Consider the following 21,885-nt stretch of genomic DNA (forward strand, 5'->3'; position numbering starts at 1 on the left):
GTAACATCTTTACAAATCTGAAAAAAGTGAACAAGGAGCTGGAAGAGGTCCTAACAAAACCTTTCTCCATAGCCAACTATGAGAGAGCAAAAGGTCTTAAATCAGAGCTGCTTGAATGGTTGGTTAAGGAGGAAAGTTTCTGGAAACAGAAATCAACTATTCACTGGTTGAAGGATGGGGGAAAAAATACGAAGTTTTTCCATCTCTCCACCATTTTCAGAAGAAGGAAAAACAGCATTGAGAGGCTACAGAGGGTGGGGGGGGGGGAAGAGCTGAAGTGGGGCATAACATAAACTCTTACTTCCAAGCTCTTTTCACATCAGACCAACCCCATCAAAATGATAGTATTCTCAATCTGTTCACTCCTTGTATTACGGAAAGGGAAAATGAGATGCTTACTGCCATCCCTTCTTCTGAAGATATTAGGAGAGTTGTTAACAAGATGGGTGACTGAAGGCCCCCGGGCGGATGGTTTCCAAGGGTGTTTTACCAAAATACTTGGGAGATTGTAGGGAAATAGTATTGTGGCTTTTGTGAAGGATTTCTTCCATAAGAAATTTGAACCCACATTTTTTAATGAAACTTATATTGCTCTCATCCCTAAGATAAATAATAACCGGAGCTGTGGCAACAATTTAGGCCTATAAGTCTCTGTAATTTTTGTTACAAAGTGATATCTAAAATCCGTGCCAATAGGCTCAAGCAACATCTAAATAAAATTATCTCTCCCTTCCAAGGGGCTTTCATCAAAGGTAGAAATATAGGAGATAACACTGGTTTAGCTTGTGAACTCTTCCATCACATGAAAAACATGAGAGATAAAAAACATGGTTGGGTAGCCTTGAAGATGGATATGGCAAAAGCCTATGATAGAGTGGAGTGGTCCCTGGTGGACTCCATCTTTGATAGACTGGGTTTTAGTCAGAAGTGGAGGAATCTTATAAAACAATGCATATCCACTGTTTCTTTTCAAGTGCTTCTTAATGGGACTCCTCTGAATAAGATACTCCCTGAAAGGGGACTTCAGAGACAGGGGATCCCCTATCACCATATCTCTTTATCATCATGTCCGAGGCCCTTTCTAGGATGATTGCAAAAAGCCGAGTGAGGAAAAAGTCCATGGGATTAAGATCAGGAGGGCTTCTCCTCCCATCTCTCATCTTCATGATGAGATGACCGATCATTTACCGAGAGGAAATCTTGGGGATGGGGGGCATCTTAAAGATATCCTCCAAGACTATTGTGCTGCTTCGGGTGACAAATAAATTTTGATAAGTCTAGCATTTTTTTAGCAGAAACATCAAGTTTGAGAAATAAAAATAAAATTTGAAGAAGTTTTGGAAAATGAGGCTTTTGATCCAAAAGACAAATACCAGTTATACCCATCATGCTAAAAAAAAAATTTGAGGATTTTGATTTTTTAGTAGATAAGATCCATAAGAAAATAAAAGGTTGGAAGGCTAAAGTCCTTTCACAGGCTGGAAGGGCTACCCTGATCCAATCTGTGGTACAAGCCACTCCTCTCTATGCTATGTCTACCTATATGCTTCCCATGTCTACTTGCAACAAGATAGATAAAGCATGCAGAGAGTTTTTCTGGCATGGTGCTGAAAATTCAAACAGTGTTCACACCATTGAGTGGGACAAGTTATGTAAACCCAAGCCTGAAGGAGGGTTGGGGTTTAGAAAGATGAGGGATATAAATGTAGCAATGCTAGCCAAGCTCCCTTGGAAAGCTGCTACAGATACTGAGTCAGTTTGGACAAAAACTCTTGCTAGTATCTATAGTAAAAACTGGATAGGGGATGTATGGAAACCTCACAGGTGCGCCTCTTTACTTTTGGAAAGGAATCCATAATACTTTCAATCTCATAAGTGGAGGGCTAGTCTGGGGTATTCACAGTGGACACAATATCTCTCTTTTAGATGACCCTTGGGTGATATGCAATGGAAAACCCCAGACTCTGAGAGAGTTAGGGGTGGAGGACCCCAGACTAGAAGGCCTTCATGTGGCTGACCTTTTTCTGGAAGATAGAACTGGATGGGATGAGGCCAAGCTTCATAGCTTTTTTCAGCCTTTCCTTGTGGCAAGAATCAAAGACATTTTAATTAGACCTCAGGGTCTGGGAAAGGATAGGCTGAAATGGAGTGGAGAAAAGGCTGGGAGACTGACTGTGAAATCTGTATACAAGTACCTAGCCAAAGATAGTGGTGAAGGACAGAGCTCTAGTTTTAATACTAAAACAGTCAAGCTTCTTTGGAAAACCAAAATACCAGCCAACATTCAGATGTTTTTATGGAAAGCCTATATGAATGCTTTACCTATGGGAGATAGGTTGGCTTCTTGGAAGATGGAGGGGGACTTCTCTTGCCCCCTCTGCAATACCAGTTTGGAGGCAGAAAATCATCTGTTTTGTGAATATGATTGGACCAGAAATTTGTGGTTCACTTCAAGCTTGGGCTTAAGAATGGAGATTCAGGGCAGGAACAACACTAAAGATTGGATCTCCAAATTCATAAGTTGGAGCCACAATAAGAACCAACACATAGCTCAGGCAGGAGTCCAAGCTTGTTACATCCTATACAACATCTGGAAAACCAGGAATGAAGCCAAATTCGAACAAAGGCTCCCTAATAGAGAAAGACTTCTCAGAAGGAGTGAGGTGGAGGCATGCAACTGCTACAAGGGCTTTACTCCTACCAGAATGCAGAATGAGAACTCTTTCCCTTCTGAAAACTACTTAAATCATAATTTTGTTGAGTTCGATTCTTTGTTCCCTATTATACCTAATGAGTGCATTAATATAAGATATGATTTGCCGAGGGGTTTGTCGGTAGAAGCAGCCGGTACTATAGCTTGGGATGCAGAAGGCAAGGTAGTAGGGGCAGGTATTCGGAGATTTCGAGCAAAGTCTGCAGAGGAAGCAGAGATGGTGGCTGCGGAAGTGGCACTAGGACTCGCAAAGCTTCATGGGTGGGCGGGCATTGTGTACATAGAAGGGGACTGCTTAGAAGTCACTAAGGCTCTTAATAGCTTGATCTTGTTCTTGGAAGTTTGAGAGTTTGAGAGATTTTGTAGTTCAGTTAACCTCTAATTTTGCTTTACGCAAGTTTAAGTGGATTTCTAGGAGATCTAATGGAGGCACATTTGCTTGCACAATGATTTTGTCCATAAGCGACAAATGGACCCGACTTCCTATATGTATCCGGAAAGACAAGTTAACCCACGATTCGGTTTGATGGATAAGTAATATATATGGTATTATCAAAAAAAAAAAAAAATGAAATCATCATGTAGGCAAATATTCCACAGCATTACTAGGTACTACTTAGTCCTTTGAATAATATCACGGTAGTAGCTATAAATATCATCTAACATCCATACCATTTCTTGACCATTTGAAAATGATGTACCAACCATACTTTCGGATTGAATTTGGGATGAATGATGCAAATGCTTCCGGACAAAAGGAAGCATCGTGGAAGCAACATTATTCAATTATTTATGCGTAATTTGAGAAACATCACTTTTCCATTAACGGTTGACATAGACTTTCCATTGTACATATTTTAAGTTTCTTGTTTATTCGGTTTGAGTTTGGTTTACATCACCATAAAGTTTTGTTTTTGAAGAAGAAGAGAAGTGTATTATAGGTATAAATAAAGACCTCACTTGCAAAGAGAACGATATTCTTGTGTGTTACATAGATGGGTATCTTTGAAAGATTTTTCGACATATTCTTTGCTATGTGCTTCCCGACCTATGGGCATTGCAAGAGAGGAGATTTTCAAGAGTTTTACATCTTGTTGTATCTAATACTAGGTGCTGTGATTATGAGTCTTACATCTTTTTTGACTACAGTGCAGACCCTATGGGCATTGCAAGAGACGTTCACAAGAGTGCAGAAGACATTGAGAATGCAGAGAACCATGAGTTTGAAGCTCATGATGAGAATCCTATTACTCATGATGGGATAAAACCTATTGGTATAGAAGATGTAGATGAAGTGTATGAACCACCACCAGAGCAAGCAGAAGTGCATCCTCCTGAGGCACCAGCAGATGAGGCAAGGAGGTCTGACAGAGAGAGACAAGCTTCAACCAGGTATCCACCACATACGTATATTTTACTATCGGATGGTGAAGAACCGATGTACTATCAAGAGACACTTGAAGGTACAGACAAAGAGTAGTGGTTGAAGGCCATGCATGACGAGATAGATTCTTTGCATAAGAATCACACTTATGAGTTAGTTTAGAAACCGCAAGAACAAAAAATTCTCAAGAATAAGTGGATATACAAAGTCAAGCATGAGGAGAACAATCCTCACCCAAGACACAAAGCTCGCCTTGTTGTGAAGGAATTCGGTCAAAGGAAAGGGATTGACTTTGATGAGATTTTCTCTCCTGTAGTAAAGATGACTTCTATCCGAGTGGTATTGGGTATGATCGCAAGTATGAATCTAGAGGTTGAGCAGCTAGATGTTAAGACATCTTTTCTTCATGGAGACCTTGAAGAAGATGTCTACATGTACCAGCCAGAGGGGTTTGAGGTCAAAGGCAAGGAACACCAAGTATGCAAGCTGATAGAGAGCTTGTATGGGTTGAAGCAAGCACCGAGACAGTGGTACATAAAGTTTGATTCCTTTATGGCGAAGCAAGGATACAAGAAGTTTGCTTCTGATCATTGTGTGTTTGTTCAGATATTTTCAGATAGGGATTTCATTGTGTGTTTGTTTAGAGATTTTCAGATGGGGATTTCATTGTGCTCTTGCTGTATGTGGATGAAATGTTGATAGTTGGCCCAAACATCAACAAGATATCCAAACTGAAGAAATACTTAAGTAAGTCCTTTGAGATGAAGGATTTGGGTCAAGCAAAGCAGATACTTGGAATGCGGATCACTCATGACAGAAAGAGTGGGAAGTTGTGGCTTTCTCAAGAAAGCTACATTGAGAAGGTGTTGAAGAGATTTAACATGGATCAAGCGAAGCCAGTCAGTTGTCCGCTTGGTGGCCAGTTCCGCATGACCAAAGAGATGTGTCCAAAGGGTGAGCATGAGCAGAGTCAAATGGAAAAGATTCCTTATGCATCTGCAATGGGCAGCTTAATGTATGTCATGGTGTGTACAAGACCGGATATTGCTTTCGCCGTGGGCATTGTAAGCCGTTTTCTGTCAAATCCGGGGAAAAAGCATTGGGAAGGTGTTAAGTGGATATTGAGATATCTCAAGGGCACTTCCAAATCGTGTTTGTGCTTTGGTGGAAGTAAGCCTTTACTTGAAGGCTAACCGATCTGGAACATGGCGGTGATGTTGACTCGATGAAGTCCACCTCCGGTTATCCGGTTACTTTTGTAGGGGAGCGATTTTTGGCAATCTAAGTTGCAAAAGTGTGTGTTGCCCTCTACTACGAAGAAAGTATATTGCAGCCACTGAGTGTTGCAAAGAGTTGCTATGGATGAAGAGGTTCTTCGACGAACTAAGGCTAAAGCAGAAACAGTTTGTAGTTCTATGTGACAGTCAGAGCGCTATCCATTTGAGCAAGAATCTGAGTTTTTATTCTAGATCCAAGCACATACACGTGCGTTATCATTGGATTAGAGAAGTACTCGAAGACAACCATTTGTGTATCGAGAAGATCCATACCGACAAGAATGGGTCGGCTATGATGACCAAAGTCTTACCGAAAGGTAAGTTTGATATTTGCGGTGCTATCGCCGAAATAGTAGCAGACTCCTCTTGTTGATTTGGAAATTGCATGAAGGAAGCCCCCCTCACTGTTCGGGAAGGGGAGATTGTTGGTGTTATCCCTCACATGAGGAGGAAAGAATTTCAACCTACGTGGGAAAGCTTGAGCGCACCCTGCGCTCAATTTTGTCTTGCTCGGAGCGCGACCTGCGCTTGTGCCTTGATGAACCTCTAGAAGAGTAAGCGCACCCTGCGCTCGACTTGGCCTTACCGCAAGCGCGACCCGAGCCCATGCCAATTTTGGCAGGATTTTATTTTTCTAGAACCGCGAGTTTTGGCTTATATGTTTGGGTTTTTGGCAAAACCAAACACACGAGAGACAGGACAAAAGTCAGAGAAAACCCAATCTTGAAAGCTATCAAGATCGAGAGATAATCTTTACATAGATACAAGCCTGTAAAGAGAGAGGAGTGATCTAGTAAGGTGAGAGACTACAATGAGTGATTGTAATCTTTCTTCCCACTTTATAAAGAACTAGCTCTTCTGGAAGTAGGCACCATTGGCCGAACCACGGTATATCTTTGTGTTGTGGTTTGATTTTACTGTTTTACATTATTATCTGTTGTTAATAGTTGTTTAGCGAGTTGGGCATGTTAGTTTGGTTGTAGGAAATATTTAGAATTTGTCTAGAATTGAATTGTGTTCAAATACAAATTATCTGTGTAGTGGAGAATCAATTAGTATCGGTGTTTAACCCCAACAATAATAAGGTCAAGCAATCAAATCCCTTAACCATGAAACATATATAGTTCGTTTATGGAGATTAACTACAGTTAATACTAAAATGTGTAGAACCTGATTTGGGTGTTTGGCAACGTCGACATCTGCAAGCCATATAGGCAAGCCTGTTGAAGCTAGTTTATCCAATGAAGCTTTCATGTAAGGAAGATTTGGTTGACCTGAACTGAAGTGCGACCGCAGTCCAATTCCTTCCGTTATGTCTTTATTCCCCCAGAAGGCTTGAATCTGCCTAATCTTCTGTATGTATTTATCTAGGCTGGCCAAAATGTCATTGCTAAATTCAATCGTATTGTAGTCATTCATGAATGTGATCGCTTCTGGATCTAATTCGTGAGCTTTATAAAAGAAAACCGCTGATGCATTATGCCCAATTCTCTCCTCAAAGAAGGAGAAATGCAAATTCTCATTATCAACATCCCACGCAATAACTTCCCCTTTATATCTTAAAACCACTGATTTGATTTTTCGCGCTGCAGCTTCTTCTAGTTTCTTGGGTGCAAGGTCTTTTACCCACAAATAATGGTTTGGCCTATATTCAATAGGAGCAACAGTACAGGAATTGATGGTAGTCATTGTTATTGCCAACCTGAGGGTTATTCCATCGTTCAATGCTTACTTTGTGGAAGAGACGGCCCACCAATTTCTGCAAAATTGCATATTGTCATTGCCAGAATGCTTGATTAGGCATCTTTAGGCCATGCAAGGTGGAATATTTGACTTATGCCTGTGAGACTTGGGGAAGGTATAAGTGTGTCTAACAGATATATACAACCATACAAAACCTGAATGTTATATTTAAGAGGTACATCTTCAATACATTGCTTTATCTCAAACTAGTACATTCAGTATGTAATGCTAATGAAACAAGATTGAAGCATAATTCAACTTATATGTTACTTATTTGGACATGAAGTGTTGTTTCCTGTGAAGATTCTGCCGCTGCAACTTTAAAGCTTTGAGCCGAGGATGAATTTGTCATTGGATGACTTATTGTCACGTTGTAATCCCCATGGAAGAGCGATGTCTCAAAGATGCCATTGCTATCTGTTATGCCCACCCCATGCATTTTCCATTCTTGGATTAGCTTGTCAACGACGTCGCCTGTGGGGAGGTTTCTGAAATTGTTATCAGTCAAACACTTCTTGTAACATTTATCTGGATGCCATCCTGTCCATAAAACAATACCCTGAACTGCAGGATGAGAGTGTGCCTCTCTTAAGATCTCCTCTAAGTACTGCGCCTGTTCACATCAAAACAATGACCAAGTTATTAAAGAAATTATGTAGATACTAGAGAGTATACAATTATACACTAGCTACTAGATTTTGGTCAAATAGATAGAGAAAGTATAGTACCTGGTTTGGGCTTTGGTCAACGTCCACTTCTGTAAGCCATATAGGGAAACCTGCTGCAGCAAGAGTATCAATGCCAGCTCTCATGTAGGGAATGTTGGCAATTCTGAAATGACCCTCAAGCCCAATCCCTATAACTTGTGCAGGATTTCCTTGGTAAGAGTGAATTTCTCTCAACTTCTGAAGATACACAGACGGCGCCGCCTTTGCATCTTCATTTTCCTCTATGGTATTATATTCATTCAAGAACAAGGTAAGCCTTCCGATCAAGTCGGTGTGTGTTTTTAAAACAGCCGCTGAAAAATTCTTCCCGAGTTTATCTTCGAAGAATGACCAGTGTAGATTCTCGTTAACGACGTCCCAATGGATAAGTTGCCTAGCGTACTTGGTAATGACGGAGTTAGCCCTGTGTTCAGCTGCTCGTCTAAGTTGATCTGTTGGAAGAGATTTGACCCACCAGGGCTGATACCGTCCATCATCCCAGAAGATGTTATGGCCTCGAACGGCAATGTCATGTTGTTTGGCAAACTTAACCATTGCATCAGAAACAGAATAGTCATCCTTGCCACGGGTATTTTCAGTACTATACCATTTCATCTCATTTTCAAAGACGGTCACGGTGAATCTGGGGGTAAACCAGTTCTGATATGCTTGGTTGGTCAAGATTTCCTTAGTTATGGCTGATCCAAGGGGAAACTTGCTGAGTTTTGTCTGATTGAGACCTTTGCTCCAGCAAGAATTTTACCTTGAGAGTCGACAGCTTGGATTTTAACCTTTCCTTTACGCGCCTGCAGGATATGTTATCGTAGTAAACCAATAAGGTTGTCATATATACTAATTGGGTATTCATAGTTGCATTCATAGTACTCTGTTGTATATTTGTAAGCTTTTATGTGTTTTACCTTCTCGATACTTTGATCTTGGTGTGATCTCCATTGCTCCTTGGTGAACGGCTGTAATGAGACATTATCTGCCCATATCTCCACACGAGTGTTGTTGCTCTAAATAAATAGACCGAGGTGTCAAAAATAGTATCACAACTAAGCTTCTTCAGAGGGTTTGCGAAATTATATAAGTACTTGTTATTGAATAATGAGAAACCATTTTACGGACAGACGAGGCTATGTGAAAATAAAGTATGAGGAAAATGAATCCAATTAATCCATTAACGACATACAATCAAATTTGTTTATCTCAACAGTCATGGAAGCACTTGTTGAAGTTCAAAATACAAATGTTAATGTAATTGCAGGATGAAAGTTATGATGTACCTCAAAGTAAAGTTCAGCAGGACCTGAGGAATCAACCGTAAGGCCCCCTTTAAGCATAGACCAGCAACCTGACTCGGCGAAAACTGTACCTGCAGTTCTATAGCCCTTTCTTGTTTTAACTTTAGCACTTACTAGCTCTTTTCCCTCGCTTACTTGAATCCAAGCTGAAACAAGAATAGTTTTTATCAGGTCGTAAAACTCTGCCCTCATCAGAAAGAAAAAAAAAAAGAAAAAAAGTCCTATGAGGCCTTGCCTATATATTAATTGGATTGATTTCATTTTATTCGTATAATAATTACCAGATAAAGTATAAATATTTTCCTTCTGCATGTAAAGCTTCTGCGAGAAACTGTCGTAAGGATTGTATCTAGTATGAGCGACGGCAAAAGTGTTGCCTTCTTTTGAGTTCCTCTTTTCAATCTTCCCATGCCCAAATATAGACTAGCCCACCAAGCCATTATTGAATTCTGGATTATTTATGATACCTCCTTCATATTGAGGCTTTAAAGGTTCTGCTAAGCACTGTAGAAAGTGACAAATCAAATGAAAATGTCAATCAAATTTAGAAGATTTTGTTTTTGGCAATGTTGTAGGATTTTATCGATATCTCATGCATGATTCCTATGATATATACAATTACGTTATACCACATGCATAAAATAGCAGTTGAGGAAGCGAAGAAAGATACCTTGGTCCGCGACTTTCAATTTGAAGTTCCAAGCTTTGATCTAGGGGAGAAGATGTTCTTGACACACTCAAGATCTTCTTCTTCTTAACTTTGCTTGAGTCAAGTTCCAACCACGAGCGGGGAAGCAACCTTTTTTCACGAACCAAGAACCAAGAACTGACAATGGCTGGGGAGGATACCACCTATGGAATCTCCACAAATTCTTGGGCTTCTACTTTAGAAAATGTTGGAGGTCGCCATTAAAGGAGAGAGAGCTTTTTCTTGTTGTTGAGATTATTAATATGTGAGAGGTGGGGGTCTATTTATAGAGGTTCCCACCTCCTCAATATTGGATAGGATAGAGTCCTATACTTTCATCTAATATCGATAGGATAGAGTTATATACTCATCTAATATCGATAGGATGAGTCCTATACTCATCTAATATCGAGATAGGATAGAGTCATATACTCATCTAATATCGATAGGATAGAATCCTATACTCATCTAATATCCGATAGGATAGAGTCCTATACTCATCTAATATCGGATAGGATAGAGTCCTATACTCGATGGTTTATCCTTATCTTGGTGGCGTCTATCCAACCTTATTTCCAACATCTCCCACTTTCGCCCTGGCGAAGAAGGTTTCTAAGAGAAGCATTTAAGTAGAATGCTTAGCCATTTGTGTGTCTCACACACGGCAAATGGTTCGTGTGACCCTAGCACCGCGTATCATGATATCGTGAAGTAGCAAGTCGCAATGAAAAGCGACCCACGGTGATCTACCATGAAAGTGATCTTAAAGAAGATGAATCGAAAACCTAATATCCGGGAGTGTGTGTATACCCCAAGATCTGTTTGTTTCATCACTTTGACAAATAGCACTCATCCCTATGAGTCCACACCATAAAGTCAAAAGCGTATCACATGATTCACAATTATCATCAATTGTCGGCGGGTAGAATCCCGGTGATTATGTGATAAACCTTCTTTTACCACTTTTTGCGTGACATGAAGTCATTGTCGCCGAGTTCTACCAACTTCCCGGTATGCATCGGTCGGCCTTTTAGTAAGAGCTTGTGGGGAGCAAACCAAAGTTCACGAGTAGTCCTCTTATTTTCTTGACAAGGTCAAAAGTTCAAGGAGGGTACCATTCGATATGTTTTAAACAAAAATATATCAATAGAGCTCACATAGCAAGAATTTTAGGGATATTTCTTTTCTTGCTCTCGGTGGTCAACTATACACATGTTGTGTGAAAACATGTCATGGCAAGAGTATCTAATTTGTTTACTCAACAATAGATATCTGTATGTCCACTCATACCATGCAAGTGTTGTCATCCCTAATGACAATTCAAGGATACTATGCTCCTTGGCAACAACCGTTTGTAGGTTTAGGCGAGAATCTTCCCTATGAAGCTTTGTTTCTTCTTATCCAATTATAAGAAGGGGCATGACTTCGGCACTAGGTCCACCCCTTCCTATAAGGTTTAGTGACTTGTCAAGCTAAACTCCCATTTGTTTAAAATGGAAGTATTTGTTCATGTGAGTGAACCCTAACGACATACATATGAGATGATAAAGCGATTATAATGAGAATGCAATCGATCTGGAAAGAATGCACTTTTATTCATTAAACCATCAAAGTGTTCTTAACATAATCACATCCTCTTTAACCCAAGCATTTTTTACATGTGCAAGGAAGAGTTCCTTTGGAATAGGTTTGGTCGGTGGATCATGACCATCGATCCGGTGGATATATGTTGTAGAACCACTTTCTTTTTCGATATCATTTGTGCGATGCGTAGTGGTATTTTAACTCTATATGCTTGGTTCTTCCATGGTACTTTGGATCTTTAGCATATGCAAGAGCAGCCATCTTTGTCGATCGGGATGTGAACCGGTTCGTTGACTCTTGAGAACAACGACAAGTGTTTGATGAATCGTCGAGCCACCACCGACCTCCACGGTGTGGCGAAAGCAACATGCAATATACTTTCGGCTTCCATAGTTGAAAGTGCTATGGAAGTTTGCTTCTTCTTGCTCGGGATATAGCACCTCCATTCATTATGTAGGTATATCACGAAGTTGACTTCCTCTCATCAAGGTCTCGACCCGGTCGGCATCGGATTACCCAATCGACTTAAGATCTTTCCCTTGGTAGACAAATTGAGTAGTCCACGGTGCCTTTTAGATACCTCATTATCTTCTTGATGACCTTCGATTAATGCGACCCGGATTTGTTTGGAACCTTGATACTAACCTTAACTGCATAGCGGATGTCGGCCTTGTACCTGACATTGCATACATAAGGCTTCCATTTGCGCTTTGAGTATGATACATTTTTCATAGCACGAGTTTGATTAGGATTCTTGGGAGACATTTTAGAACTCAAAGTCTCTCCTAGACTTCTTGGGAGATCCACTTGCTTACAATCGGTCATGTTGAATCTTTCCAAAACCTTCTTGATATATGTCTCACGAGACAAAGATAACAAGCGTTTGGGCCGATCCGCGAGTTATTTTAACTCCTAAGACATAACTTGCTTCACCCATGTCCTTCATTTTGAAGTTTAATGACAACCACTCCTTAGTGGAATTTATCAATGCCTTATTGTTACTGCTAACAAAATGTCATCCACATATAGAGATAGAATCACAAAACCATTTTTAGATGTCTTGACATATCTGCTTGAATGGTCCTCATTTACCATTCGAATTTGTCTTGAAGCATTGCTTCATGGAATCTCAGATTCCACTGTCTAGAGGCCTTTTTTAAACCATATATGGATGCATTCGGTTTACACACTTTGTGTTCGACCCTTGATTGAAAAACCGATTGGGTTGATCCATATAGATTTTTACTTGTAATTCTCCATTGAGAAAAGCGGTTTTGACATCCATCCGGTAAAGCTCTAAATCTAAATGGGCAACCATTGACAAAGAGGAGGCGTATGGAGGCAAATCTCACTCTTGGTGAGAAGGTGTCCTCATAGTCTATTCCTTCTTTTTGGGTATAACCTTTTGCAACAAGCCTAGTTTTGAATTTTGTCTATGTTCCCTTCCGCATTTTTTTTATCTTGAGAACCCACCTGTTCCCAATAGATCTCTTGTTTGGAGGTAGATCAACTAAGTCCCATACTCTGTTTTTCTTCATCAACTCTAATTCTTCCTTCATAGCTTCCATCCACTTACTTGTATTAGACTCAGAAATAGCCTCCTTGAACGTTTTAGGTTCATCAGATATTTCTATAAGTGCATTGGTCATATTTATCTCCCCTTCAATCTCAAACCGGCGTTTGGGGATATGGCCTCTAACACTCTTTACGAGGTTGGGATTGATCAATCATTTGACCAATGCCATTGTTACTAGAATCGGGGTTGATGAAAGTTTCATCTTCGCCTTGTTCATCGGTTAGTTATAAGGTTATCAACCCGTAAAGTTGTATATCCTTATCAACCTCACCCCTCGTTGGGTATTGATCCTCTAAGAATCGGCGTTACGTGCTTCTATTTACGTGACATGCCCTTGAGTATCCTCCCCTAGGAAGACATACCCCTTAGAAGTCTCACTGTATCTTATAAAGATACACTTCTTTCCAGGAGCACTCAACTTTCCAAATTCTCAATTTTGAGAAGTGACAAAGGCCGCACACCCCCATGGTCTAAGGTAGTTCAAAACGGGTTGTCTACCAGTCCATAGTTCATAGGGTGTTTTGTCAACAGTTTTTGAAGGAACTAGGTTAAGTATGTGCGCAGCCGTTAACAATGCATCACCCCAAAATGAGATAGGCAAGTTAGCCTGAGCCATCATAGATCTAACCATGTCCAGCAGGGTTCTATTCCTTCTACCGAGACACCATTTCTGGCGGGGGTATAAAGAATAGTTAGCTGTCTAGCTATACCCTTATTTTCCGCGAGTTCCTTAAACTCATCGTGAGGAAGATATTCACGTCAGCGGTCAGTTCTTAAGGCCTTTATTGTCCTATCAAGTTGATTCTCAACTAAGTTCTTGTACTTTTTAAAATAGTCCAAATGTCGATTTGTGAGACATCAAATTACGGTCCCATAACATGTATAGTCATGCGTGAAGGTAATGAAATACAAAGCCCCATGCCTTCTTTGTTACATTCATTGGTCCACGGATGTGCGAGTGAATAAGTTGTAAAGGATAAGTTGCCCTTTGGGCTTTCCCAAAAGGTTTCTTGGTGGCCTTTCCAAAGAAGACAACTTTCCTGAGGTTTCCATTTTAACGGAGGTTAAGTTACCTAATAACCCTCCCTTGCTAAAAGCGGTCTATCTATTGTGTCCAATATGTCCTAGTCTAGCATCCCACAATTGGCAACCAACCATTTTAGACATAAAAACTTCAGTTTGTGCTAAGTGTAATGTCATAAAAGAATTCATTAAATAAGCATGACCTATCAAAGCTGTTATTTAAAGATATCTCAAGCGAGTTCGGGAAAAATTAAACACATAGGATTCTTGAAGTAATTTCAAAGCGATAAAAGATTTCTCCTAATTGAGGGTACAAAGAGTACTTCTTCAATAAGGATGGATCTCAGCTCGCAAAATCCAACCTACAAGTGCACGTGCCCAAAACATCGACAGCAACACTTTGGTTTCCCATGTGGACTCTCCGAGTTCCTTGTGGAAGTTCAGGAAATCTTCAAATAGGGACCTATCGGCTTATGTGGTGTCATCGCTGCTGAATCTACAATCCAATATTGTGATGAATCGGGCGACATGACGATACTTATCACATTGATTACTTAAAGTAAAACTCACTTTCGGGGAGAAGGACATGCCTAGCATAGTGTCCCATCGATGACAACGGAAGCATTCAACACTAGTCATGTCTATCGACTTCCTAGGTTTTCTTTTCTGTGGGTTAGGCTTGGCCTTTTCCTTGCCTTTTTCCTTTTCCACTTTTCTTGTTCCAAGGAGCCTTCCTCTTTTTGGAGTTGACAACATTTGCTTCGGTTTGAACAACGGGCTTTTCATTGAGAAGCCTTTGTTCCTCAAGCTCACATTTCCTTTTGTGCAAAGTTTGTGATATCTTTTGTCGTCATCGTCAAGATAAGGCGAAATTGTTCCCAAGTTTTAGGTAAAGACCTAATGGCGGCTTGAATTTGTTGTTCATTTGACGGGACTGTCTGCTTGGGCTAACTTCGGCAACCATGTTTCTCATCACCGTGCAATGTTATGTCATAGAGGTATGGGGCAGCTTGATAAATTTGTCAAAGCTCATTTGTAGCCTCCTTAGTCATGTGCAATAGTCGTACCCCAAGGTCCGCTTTTTCTTTGCTTCCCATAGCTCTTTTGCCGATCCAAGGCCATCATACCGCATCATGAAGTCATTCCTCATGGTGCCAAGTATGGCAATTCGGGCAACATTATCTTTGCTTGTATACTCATTGTACTTTTTTAAGTACTGTGAGTATAAGCGACTTGTGTTAATCCTTGGTGGTGTAGTTACGCTCTTGTCTCGGTTATTACATCAATGACCTTCCTATCTGCGAATTAGCCTAACTTTCCTAGACCAAAGTTAAGTAATTCTTATCGTTTAACAAGTCCTTTTCAGGTAGCATAAAAAGCGGGGATTTTCCATCGGGTGCCATTCTATCAAGTTTGAATTCCAAAAATAAGATACTACGAATAAGAATCATCTCTTAAATTTAAATCTAAGTAATCCACATTTTCACATATGAGATGATCATGATAATCTACTAGCATGATTCTAGCCATTAAATAAAATCAATGCATTTGACTATCAATAACATAGAATATGCAAAAAATCTACTACTTAAATTTCCATTTCATAAAATTGTTTCTACAAAAAAGAGTTTCCTATCTTTCAAAAAACAATGTAGAACTAAAGCGAGCTAGTCAACCATGAACATAGAAGCTTCTGGGTGCCCGGAGTCATCCTCATCCTCATGATCACTATCGACCATTCGAAAATTACTAGCCACTTCCTCTGTTTCCCGTGAGGTGGGAAAATAAACCCGATGACACATCATATGGATTTGGTTCCTTAGCATCGTCCATAATGTCGATGTAGGAGAGATTTAAGTGGTCGAGCCTCATTCCTATCTTGAATAGGATTGGGGGCTCTTTGGTGTATATTTCGGTGATGGTGGCTCTGTCTCTATCTTATCGATTTCAAGGCGGTAGGCTTCAAAGTTCTCCTATATTGCTTTGCGGTCATGCGTTTCTTGGAAGCCCGTCTCTCCCAAGATCTGGTTCGATTTTTTTCCTACAAGTTTGGTCTATGTGACTTAGGCATTGTGCCTTAGTTTTCATATGACCGTTGATAGAAAACAAACAATTTTATATTCATGCAATAGTAAAATCAGATTCAAATAATTTTGCATGGTAAAAATAAACATCCTAATGTCAATTTTAATTGTGGAAAAATACATGTGAAAAAAAAAATCCTAAAATTTATAGATAAATAATCTCAGAAATAAATTTCCATGTAAAAATTTCTAAAAAAAAATTTCCTAGAAAAAAAAAAATTCCACTAATTATTTCCCATAAATAATTTATTTTACAAAAAAATTAAGCAATATCTAATTAATTTTAAACAACCTAATTATTTAAAATTAATTAAAATATTTTGAAAAAAGCATTTTTTCAAAATTTGTAGATCACAAGATCAAAACCCAAAACAAAAGCATGCAAACCATGGAAAACCGGCTCGATGCCAATGTAGGATTTTATCGATATCTCATGCATGATTCTATGATATATACAATTACGTTATACCACATGCATAAAATAGCGCAATAGCGGAAGCGAAGATCGTTACCTTGGTCACAGACTTTCAATTTGAAGTTCAAGCTTTGATCTACGGAGGGAGAAGATGTTCTTGACACACTCAAGATCTTCTTCTTCTTAACTTTGCTTGAGTCAAGTTCCAACCACGAACGGGAAGCAACCTTTTTTTCACGAACCAAGAACCAAGAACTGACAATGGCTAGGGAGGATACCACCTATGGAATCTCCACAAATCGGGGCTTCTACTTTAGAAAATGTTGGAGGCTGCCATTAAAGGAGAGAGAGCTTTTCTTGTTGTTCAGATTATTAATATGTGAGAGGTGGGGGGTCTATTTATAGAGGTTTCCACCTCCTCAATATTGGATAGGATAGAGTCCTATACTCATCTAATATCAGATAGGATAGAGTTATATACTCATCTAATATCGATAGGATAGAGTCCTATACTCATCTAATATCGAGATAGGATAGAGTCATATACTCATCTAATATCCGATAGGATAGAATCTATACTCATCTAATATCGATAGGATAGAGTCCTATACTCATCTAATATCGAGATAGGATAGAATCATATACTCGATGGTTTATCCTTATCTTGGTGGCGTCTATCCAACCTTATTTCCAACAAATGTGAATATAATTAGTAACAAGAAGCGGGGTTGAAGAAAGCCGACCTCTATGGTTCTTTGAATAATCATATGATAAAGCCTCTGTTGAATCACTGTAACCAAGGCCCAAAATATCGATATCGATTTGGTGTACCCAAAAACCGATATATCCAAGATATATGGGTTTTTGTGACTAGTTCAAACTATTTAAAATATCAGAAATATAATATCGAAATATATTAGAAATATCAGATTTATATTAAAAATGGTCAAAAATCAAATAATATATATCACAAATATCGGATATATCGATTATATCGGCAATATAAAGTTTTATATCGAATTTTCAATATATATAAAAAAAAGTTTTATATTCGATTGGATATATATAAGAAATATCGATATCGGTGTACCAAAATACCAATATATATCGGATATATCAGTGATATTTTAGTCCATGCCTTTAACAAAAGAATATACGTTGAAATATGATTGTTTGATCCATTTATGCTTGGGCCCATGGGTTTGGCCCATACTTTCTTACAAATAGAAGCGTTGTAGCATTGCGGGATGCGGGATGGTTATTAACGGACCAGGTCGAACCCAAAGCCCAATTTCATAATATTTGAATCATTAATTCATTTTGGGGTGCAGGGGAACCGAGGATCGGATTTACACTTGCTTCTGAAAATACTCAGCGACGAGTAGCGTGTTTCGATTTGGATTCCATGTGATGAAGCAACCTCAAATGTATTAGGGTAACACACTTTTACAATTATAATTCAATTTTCTCTTTTAGTGTGCGGATGAGCCATTTCAAGGGTACTCTTTTCCCATGCATGTGTGTGTGGTTGAGGGTCCAAAACTTCAGTAGTGTTTCGGAGGAGTTTTCACTAGTGTAAATATTATAAAACCCAATGGGACTGCAAAAATATAATGGACTTGGAGCATAGTTTCTAAGGGCATCTCCAATGGGGGGTGTAAACCATATAGAGTGGAAATTTTACACCCCAAATATAAAAAAACTCTCTCCAATGGAGGTGCTAAACCGTAGGTAATAGTGTATTAGCTAATAGAGAGGGTGGGGAATTCCCCCTCTCGCTATTAGTTAATAAAAAGCCCGAACGTCACTTAAAATAACGTCTGTTTAACTTAAAAACTCGGACGTCACTTCAACACACGTTTGAAGCTTTATTTTTTAACTCGGATGTCACTCCAAGTGACGTCCCAGTTTAAATTAAAGAGGGACGTCACTTGGAGTGGCGTCAGGAGTTTAAAATCTATTTTTTTACACTTTTCCATTGGAGAGTATAGAGTGTGGATATTTATGAGCTATACAATACTATACAATTAGAGGTGTAAAATCCTAATGGCACCTGGTGGAGCCTAGGTGGAGGTGTAATTTTACACCCCCATTGGAGATGCCCTAAGAGACAGGCTGCTATGGCCGAATGGTGATGTTTTCGGACCACCGCCAAGTACGTACATATAAACTGCAAGCGTCATCTGCTTATTAGGCGGTAGACCAAACTAAAACGAGTCTTCGATCATGGAAGTGATACTGGCTTGCGATTTAGAGGTGATAGAACTCTTTCAAAGAGACTAACAAATTAAAAAATCCTTTGGAATAATAACAATGCAACATATAGAAACCTATCGTTGGGTCTTAGAATCTTAGACTCTTAATTATTTCATCGGTATGCTATTGTGGCACAGCGGCACATTACTGCAAATAGAAGACCAAGAAGTAAAAGCATGTAACTTGCATGACCAACTTTCATCCTCAAGAGTAAGAAGAGACAAAAGAATTAGCTAGTGGACTAACCGAGCAAACAAATTTGTTGCTTGAGCAAGTTTGTATCTTGAAATAGTCCTTTGTATATATATATGAAAGAAGTGACTGTGTATTAACTTCATGGGTTTATTCCTGAAAACCCCCCATTTTATAACATGCTTTTGTGTTTACCTCCCATATTTTGAATCATCACAAAAGTCCCCCGCTCCGTCTTGGCCGTTCAGAAATCATCCATATTTGCTCTATTGCTTAAAGTATTCTTCAGCCCAAACCCAACTAACTAAACGAAACAACGACCGGGTGTATAGGATCACCCTTGCCCTCATCTTCTTCCTCAACCACCGATCGTCACCACCAATCGGCCCAAAAATCATTCGAAATTGGTTAAGGTGAAAAACCCACTAACTTTAATTAATCAAAAACTCTAATTCACCACCCGTTAAATCACTCTAGTAAGGTTAATTCTTCTTTTCAACGGTTTTCATGTCCCCGATCAACATGGAAACAAGGTTCGCGACACTCAAACCATCGAATGTAGTTCAACCACCCGAAGGGCGGTGAGGTTTTATCACTATTATTAGCTTTTAGTGATCCAAGAATTTGGAAAGCAAGCGGTGATCTCAATTAGAAGCGGTTGAATTCTTAGCCAAGCATGTGTCGATGGGCGGCGTGTCCCGGCTCATCCCATGGTTTTCAAAACACATCACATTGACCCGGTCCAAGTTTTTTAATATGGAAGCCACGGGATACTTGCTCTTGTTGGTGAGGAAGAAGTCCACGACAAAGTAGATTGCTCGGACAACGGGGGCGGCTTCCGGTTGGTAGTGCGGGCTCCTTTAATGGCGAGCCACTCCTCCTCGAGAAGGACACCGAGGTCGACATCTCTTGAGTGCTTTGGGGAACTCCCAATCGAGATCGATCCATCAAATCCGTAAGTCGATCCAATCTCAATTGTGGAGTCGATGAAGCTCTCTCTTACGTGATGAAGCTTTGGTAGCCATTGGATTCATACTTAGAATTATAATAATTGGGAAATTACTTCCAGGGATCATTACTATGAATCGATTCGGATGCTTATGAATCGATTACCAACAACTATCGAATTTACGGACAATGATATATGTGGTGAACCGATCTTGAAGAACTGAAACGTGGATGTAGATACTACTAATGGCGAGAAGAGGATCCGGCGAGCCAAAACCAATTAGTGTTTTCCATCGAATTCAATACCCAAAAACGATAAAGGGTTAATTGGTGAAACCCAAAAACCAGCAGCACCCAAAAATTCAAGATCGGGAGCAACCATGTCAAACATCAACAGTTCGTTCGGTTTGATTTGAGAAATTCAAGTTTGGTGACATACATTTGTGTTTACCCCAAAGAATACTTTAGGTAATAGAGTAAATATGGATGATTTCTAAATGGACCGGGATGGAATGGGGGGACTTTTGTGATGATTCAAAATATGGGAGGTAAATACAAAAGCATGTTATAAAATGGGGGGTTTTCACGAATAAACCCTAACTTCAATTCATACGCTTTGAGTATTTGACATAACAGATTCACGTACTCTTTACATATTGGATTTGTGTATTTGTGCTTGAATTATTCGTTATACACATTTGTAAATCGTATACACATGAAAAATTAGAGCTCAATTTTTTAGAATTTTGAAAATTCAAATATTTGAGTGAAACTTTTATAAAATCTGATAAGTGAATTGCTAACAAATTAAAGCCTATACTGCTATAACGCATAAAATGTTGATAGGTTGGAGTGTTGGACATATCTTTATTTTCTTAGAGCATCTCTAGGTAGTAGTATCACCTCCCAATTTCTATAAATTTGCTTCCAAAACTCGAAATTTTACGGAACTCCAACTTTAGATGGAAACAAATTCGGTTGCATCACTTGTCTAGTCGCATCTTTGGAAACAAATTTGGGATTTGGATACGGATGTGGATCGCGGTAGCGATAGTGGTGCTGTGTGGCGCCACTTCTAATGTCGCCCAAATTTTTTTTTACTTTGACCCCACCGCGCGCCATTGTCAATGTCGCGTGGGTTATTTTTATTTTACTTTTTCAATTTGGCGAGCGATGGGAATGTCGGTGTTTTTTCTTTTTTTTTTTTTTAATTTGGGGACGGTACCAATGGCGTTGATGATAAGAGCCCAAAACTGTAGTTTTAACCCATGCCGATCATGCTTTTAGACAAATTATGTGAGTAATAATTAAGAGTTAACACGATTCGTGTTTTATGCATTTCAGGTTTCAAAGTCCATTATGTGCAGAAATGTGCCACTTTAGCGAGATAAAGGAGCAAAGGCGGTTACTAAGGAGTTCCGTGATTAAAGGCCAAGATTCAAGAAGACAAAGCCTTTCTAAAGCCCGGTCCAAAAGCTGAAAAGTCGACGCTTGGGCGTAAACTTGACACAAAGTCGGTGAGAACTTCCGAAGGCCGTATCTTTGGACTCAGACCTCGGAATGGGTCCTACCTTATGTCAAAACGACCGGCTCGGAAAGAGCTTTCCAATGGTCTAAGCCTTGATCCAATCAGAGGAGCAAAAGTGGACGAAAAGTTTGTTGAAGACAACTGCAGCTGAAGAGGCCTTTTTGGACTGAAAGAATTGGGTTTTGGGCCTGATTCTCTGGCCCAAAACATGGCTCCAAGCCCATGCACGATTTTTGGATCTGAAAGTATAAAAACCAAAGCTTAACTCTTTGTTTATGGTAGCTAGTTAGACCTAAAAAATATATATATTTCTAGATTTAGTTTTCAGTAGAGTAATGAAGTTTAAGTTCCAATTTCAATTCTTGTTTTAGATTAAGTCTTTGAATCATTGTTCTTGATTGATTAGATAAATAAAATAGTTATTTTTGTCAATTTCGATTTTTGTCATTTCAATTTATAG

The 21,885-nt window shown here is 39.4% G+C and overlaps 3 protein-coding genes and 1 pseudogene across 3 annotated transcripts; 1 reads left to right on the top strand and 3 right to left on the bottom strand.

Moving 5' to 3' along the window:
* Window positions 1–1,805: 1,805 nt before the first annotated feature.
* Window positions 1,806–3,059, top strand: LOC147525141 (uncharacterized). Its single transcript, XM_086578305.1, has one exon. It carries the CDS (start codon window positions 1,806–1,808, stop codon window positions 3,057–3,059), a length of 1,254 nt encoding a protein of 417 aa, XP_086434431.1.
* A 3,401-nt stretch (window positions 3,060–6,460) lies between these two features.
* LOC147525142 (endo-1,4-beta-xylanase 4 pseudogene) lies at window positions 6,461–7,063 on the bottom strand (annotated as a pseudogene).
* A 211-nt stretch (window positions 7,064–7,274) lies between these two features.
* LOC147525143 (endo-1,4-beta-xylanase 5-like) lies at window positions 7,275–9,571 on the bottom strand. The gene is made up of 5 exons (XM_086564585.1): window positions 9,413–9,571; window positions 9,114–9,277; window positions 8,745–8,843; window positions 7,846–8,630; window positions 7,275–7,730 (listed from the first exon to the last, which is right to left on the bottom strand). The coding sequence occupies exons 4-5, from the start codon at window positions 8,437–8,439 to the stop codon at window positions 7,377–7,379; spliced, it is 948 nt and encodes a 315-aa protein (XP_086420711.1). The 5' UTR covers window positions 8,440–8,630; window positions 8,745–8,843; window positions 9,114–9,277; window positions 9,413–9,571; the 3' UTR covers window positions 7,275–7,376.
* LOC147525144 (endo-1,4-beta-xylanase 5-like) lies at window positions 8,517–12,228 on the bottom strand. Its single transcript, XM_086578319.1, has 5 exons — window positions 12,049–12,228; window positions 9,413–9,554; window positions 9,114–9,277; window positions 8,745–8,843; window positions 8,517–8,630 (listed from the first exon to the last, which is right to left on the bottom strand). The coding sequence occupies exons 1-5, from the start codon at window positions 12,226–12,228 to the stop codon at window positions 8,517–8,519; spliced, it is 699 nt and encodes a 232-aa protein (XP_086434445.1).
* Window positions 12,229–21,885: the final 9,657 nt, after the last annotated feature.

This window comes from Coptis chinensis, chromosome 1, assembly GCF_015680905.1.
Source record: "Coptis chinensis isolate HL-2020 chromosome 1, ASM1568090v1, whole genome shotgun sequence".
Classification (NCBI taxonomy): Eukaryota; Viridiplantae; Streptophyta; class Magnoliopsida; order Ranunculales; family Ranunculaceae; genus Coptis; species Coptis chinensis.

Excerpts from the sequence above, each read along its gene's own strand:
- LOC147525143 (XM_086564585.1), bottom strand. The coding sequence starts at position 8,439 with ATGAAATGGTATAGTACTGAAAATACCCGTGGCAAGGATGACTATTCT. Across the intron at positions 7,731-7,845 it reads TTGACCAAAGCCCAAACCAG|GCGCAGTACTTAGAGGAGAT; the intron begins GTACTATACTTT and ends TGATGTGAACAG.
- LOC147525144 (XM_086578319.1), bottom strand. The coding sequence starts at position 12,228 with ATGACCGATTGTAAGCAAGTGGATCTCCCAAGAAGTCTAGGAGAGACT. Across the intron at positions 9,555-12,048 it reads ACATCCGCTATGCAGTTAAG|TCTATATTTGGGCATGGGAA; the intron begins GTTAGTATCAAG and ends TTGGTGGGCTAG. Across the intron at positions 8,844-9,113 it reads CTGCTGAACTTTACTTTGAG|AGCAACAACACTCGTGTGGA; the intron begins GTACATCATAAC and ends CTATTTATTTAG.
- LOC147525141 (XM_086578305.1), top strand. The coding sequence starts at position 1,806 with ATGTATGGAAACCTCACAGGTGCGCCTCTTTACTTTTGGAAAGGAATC.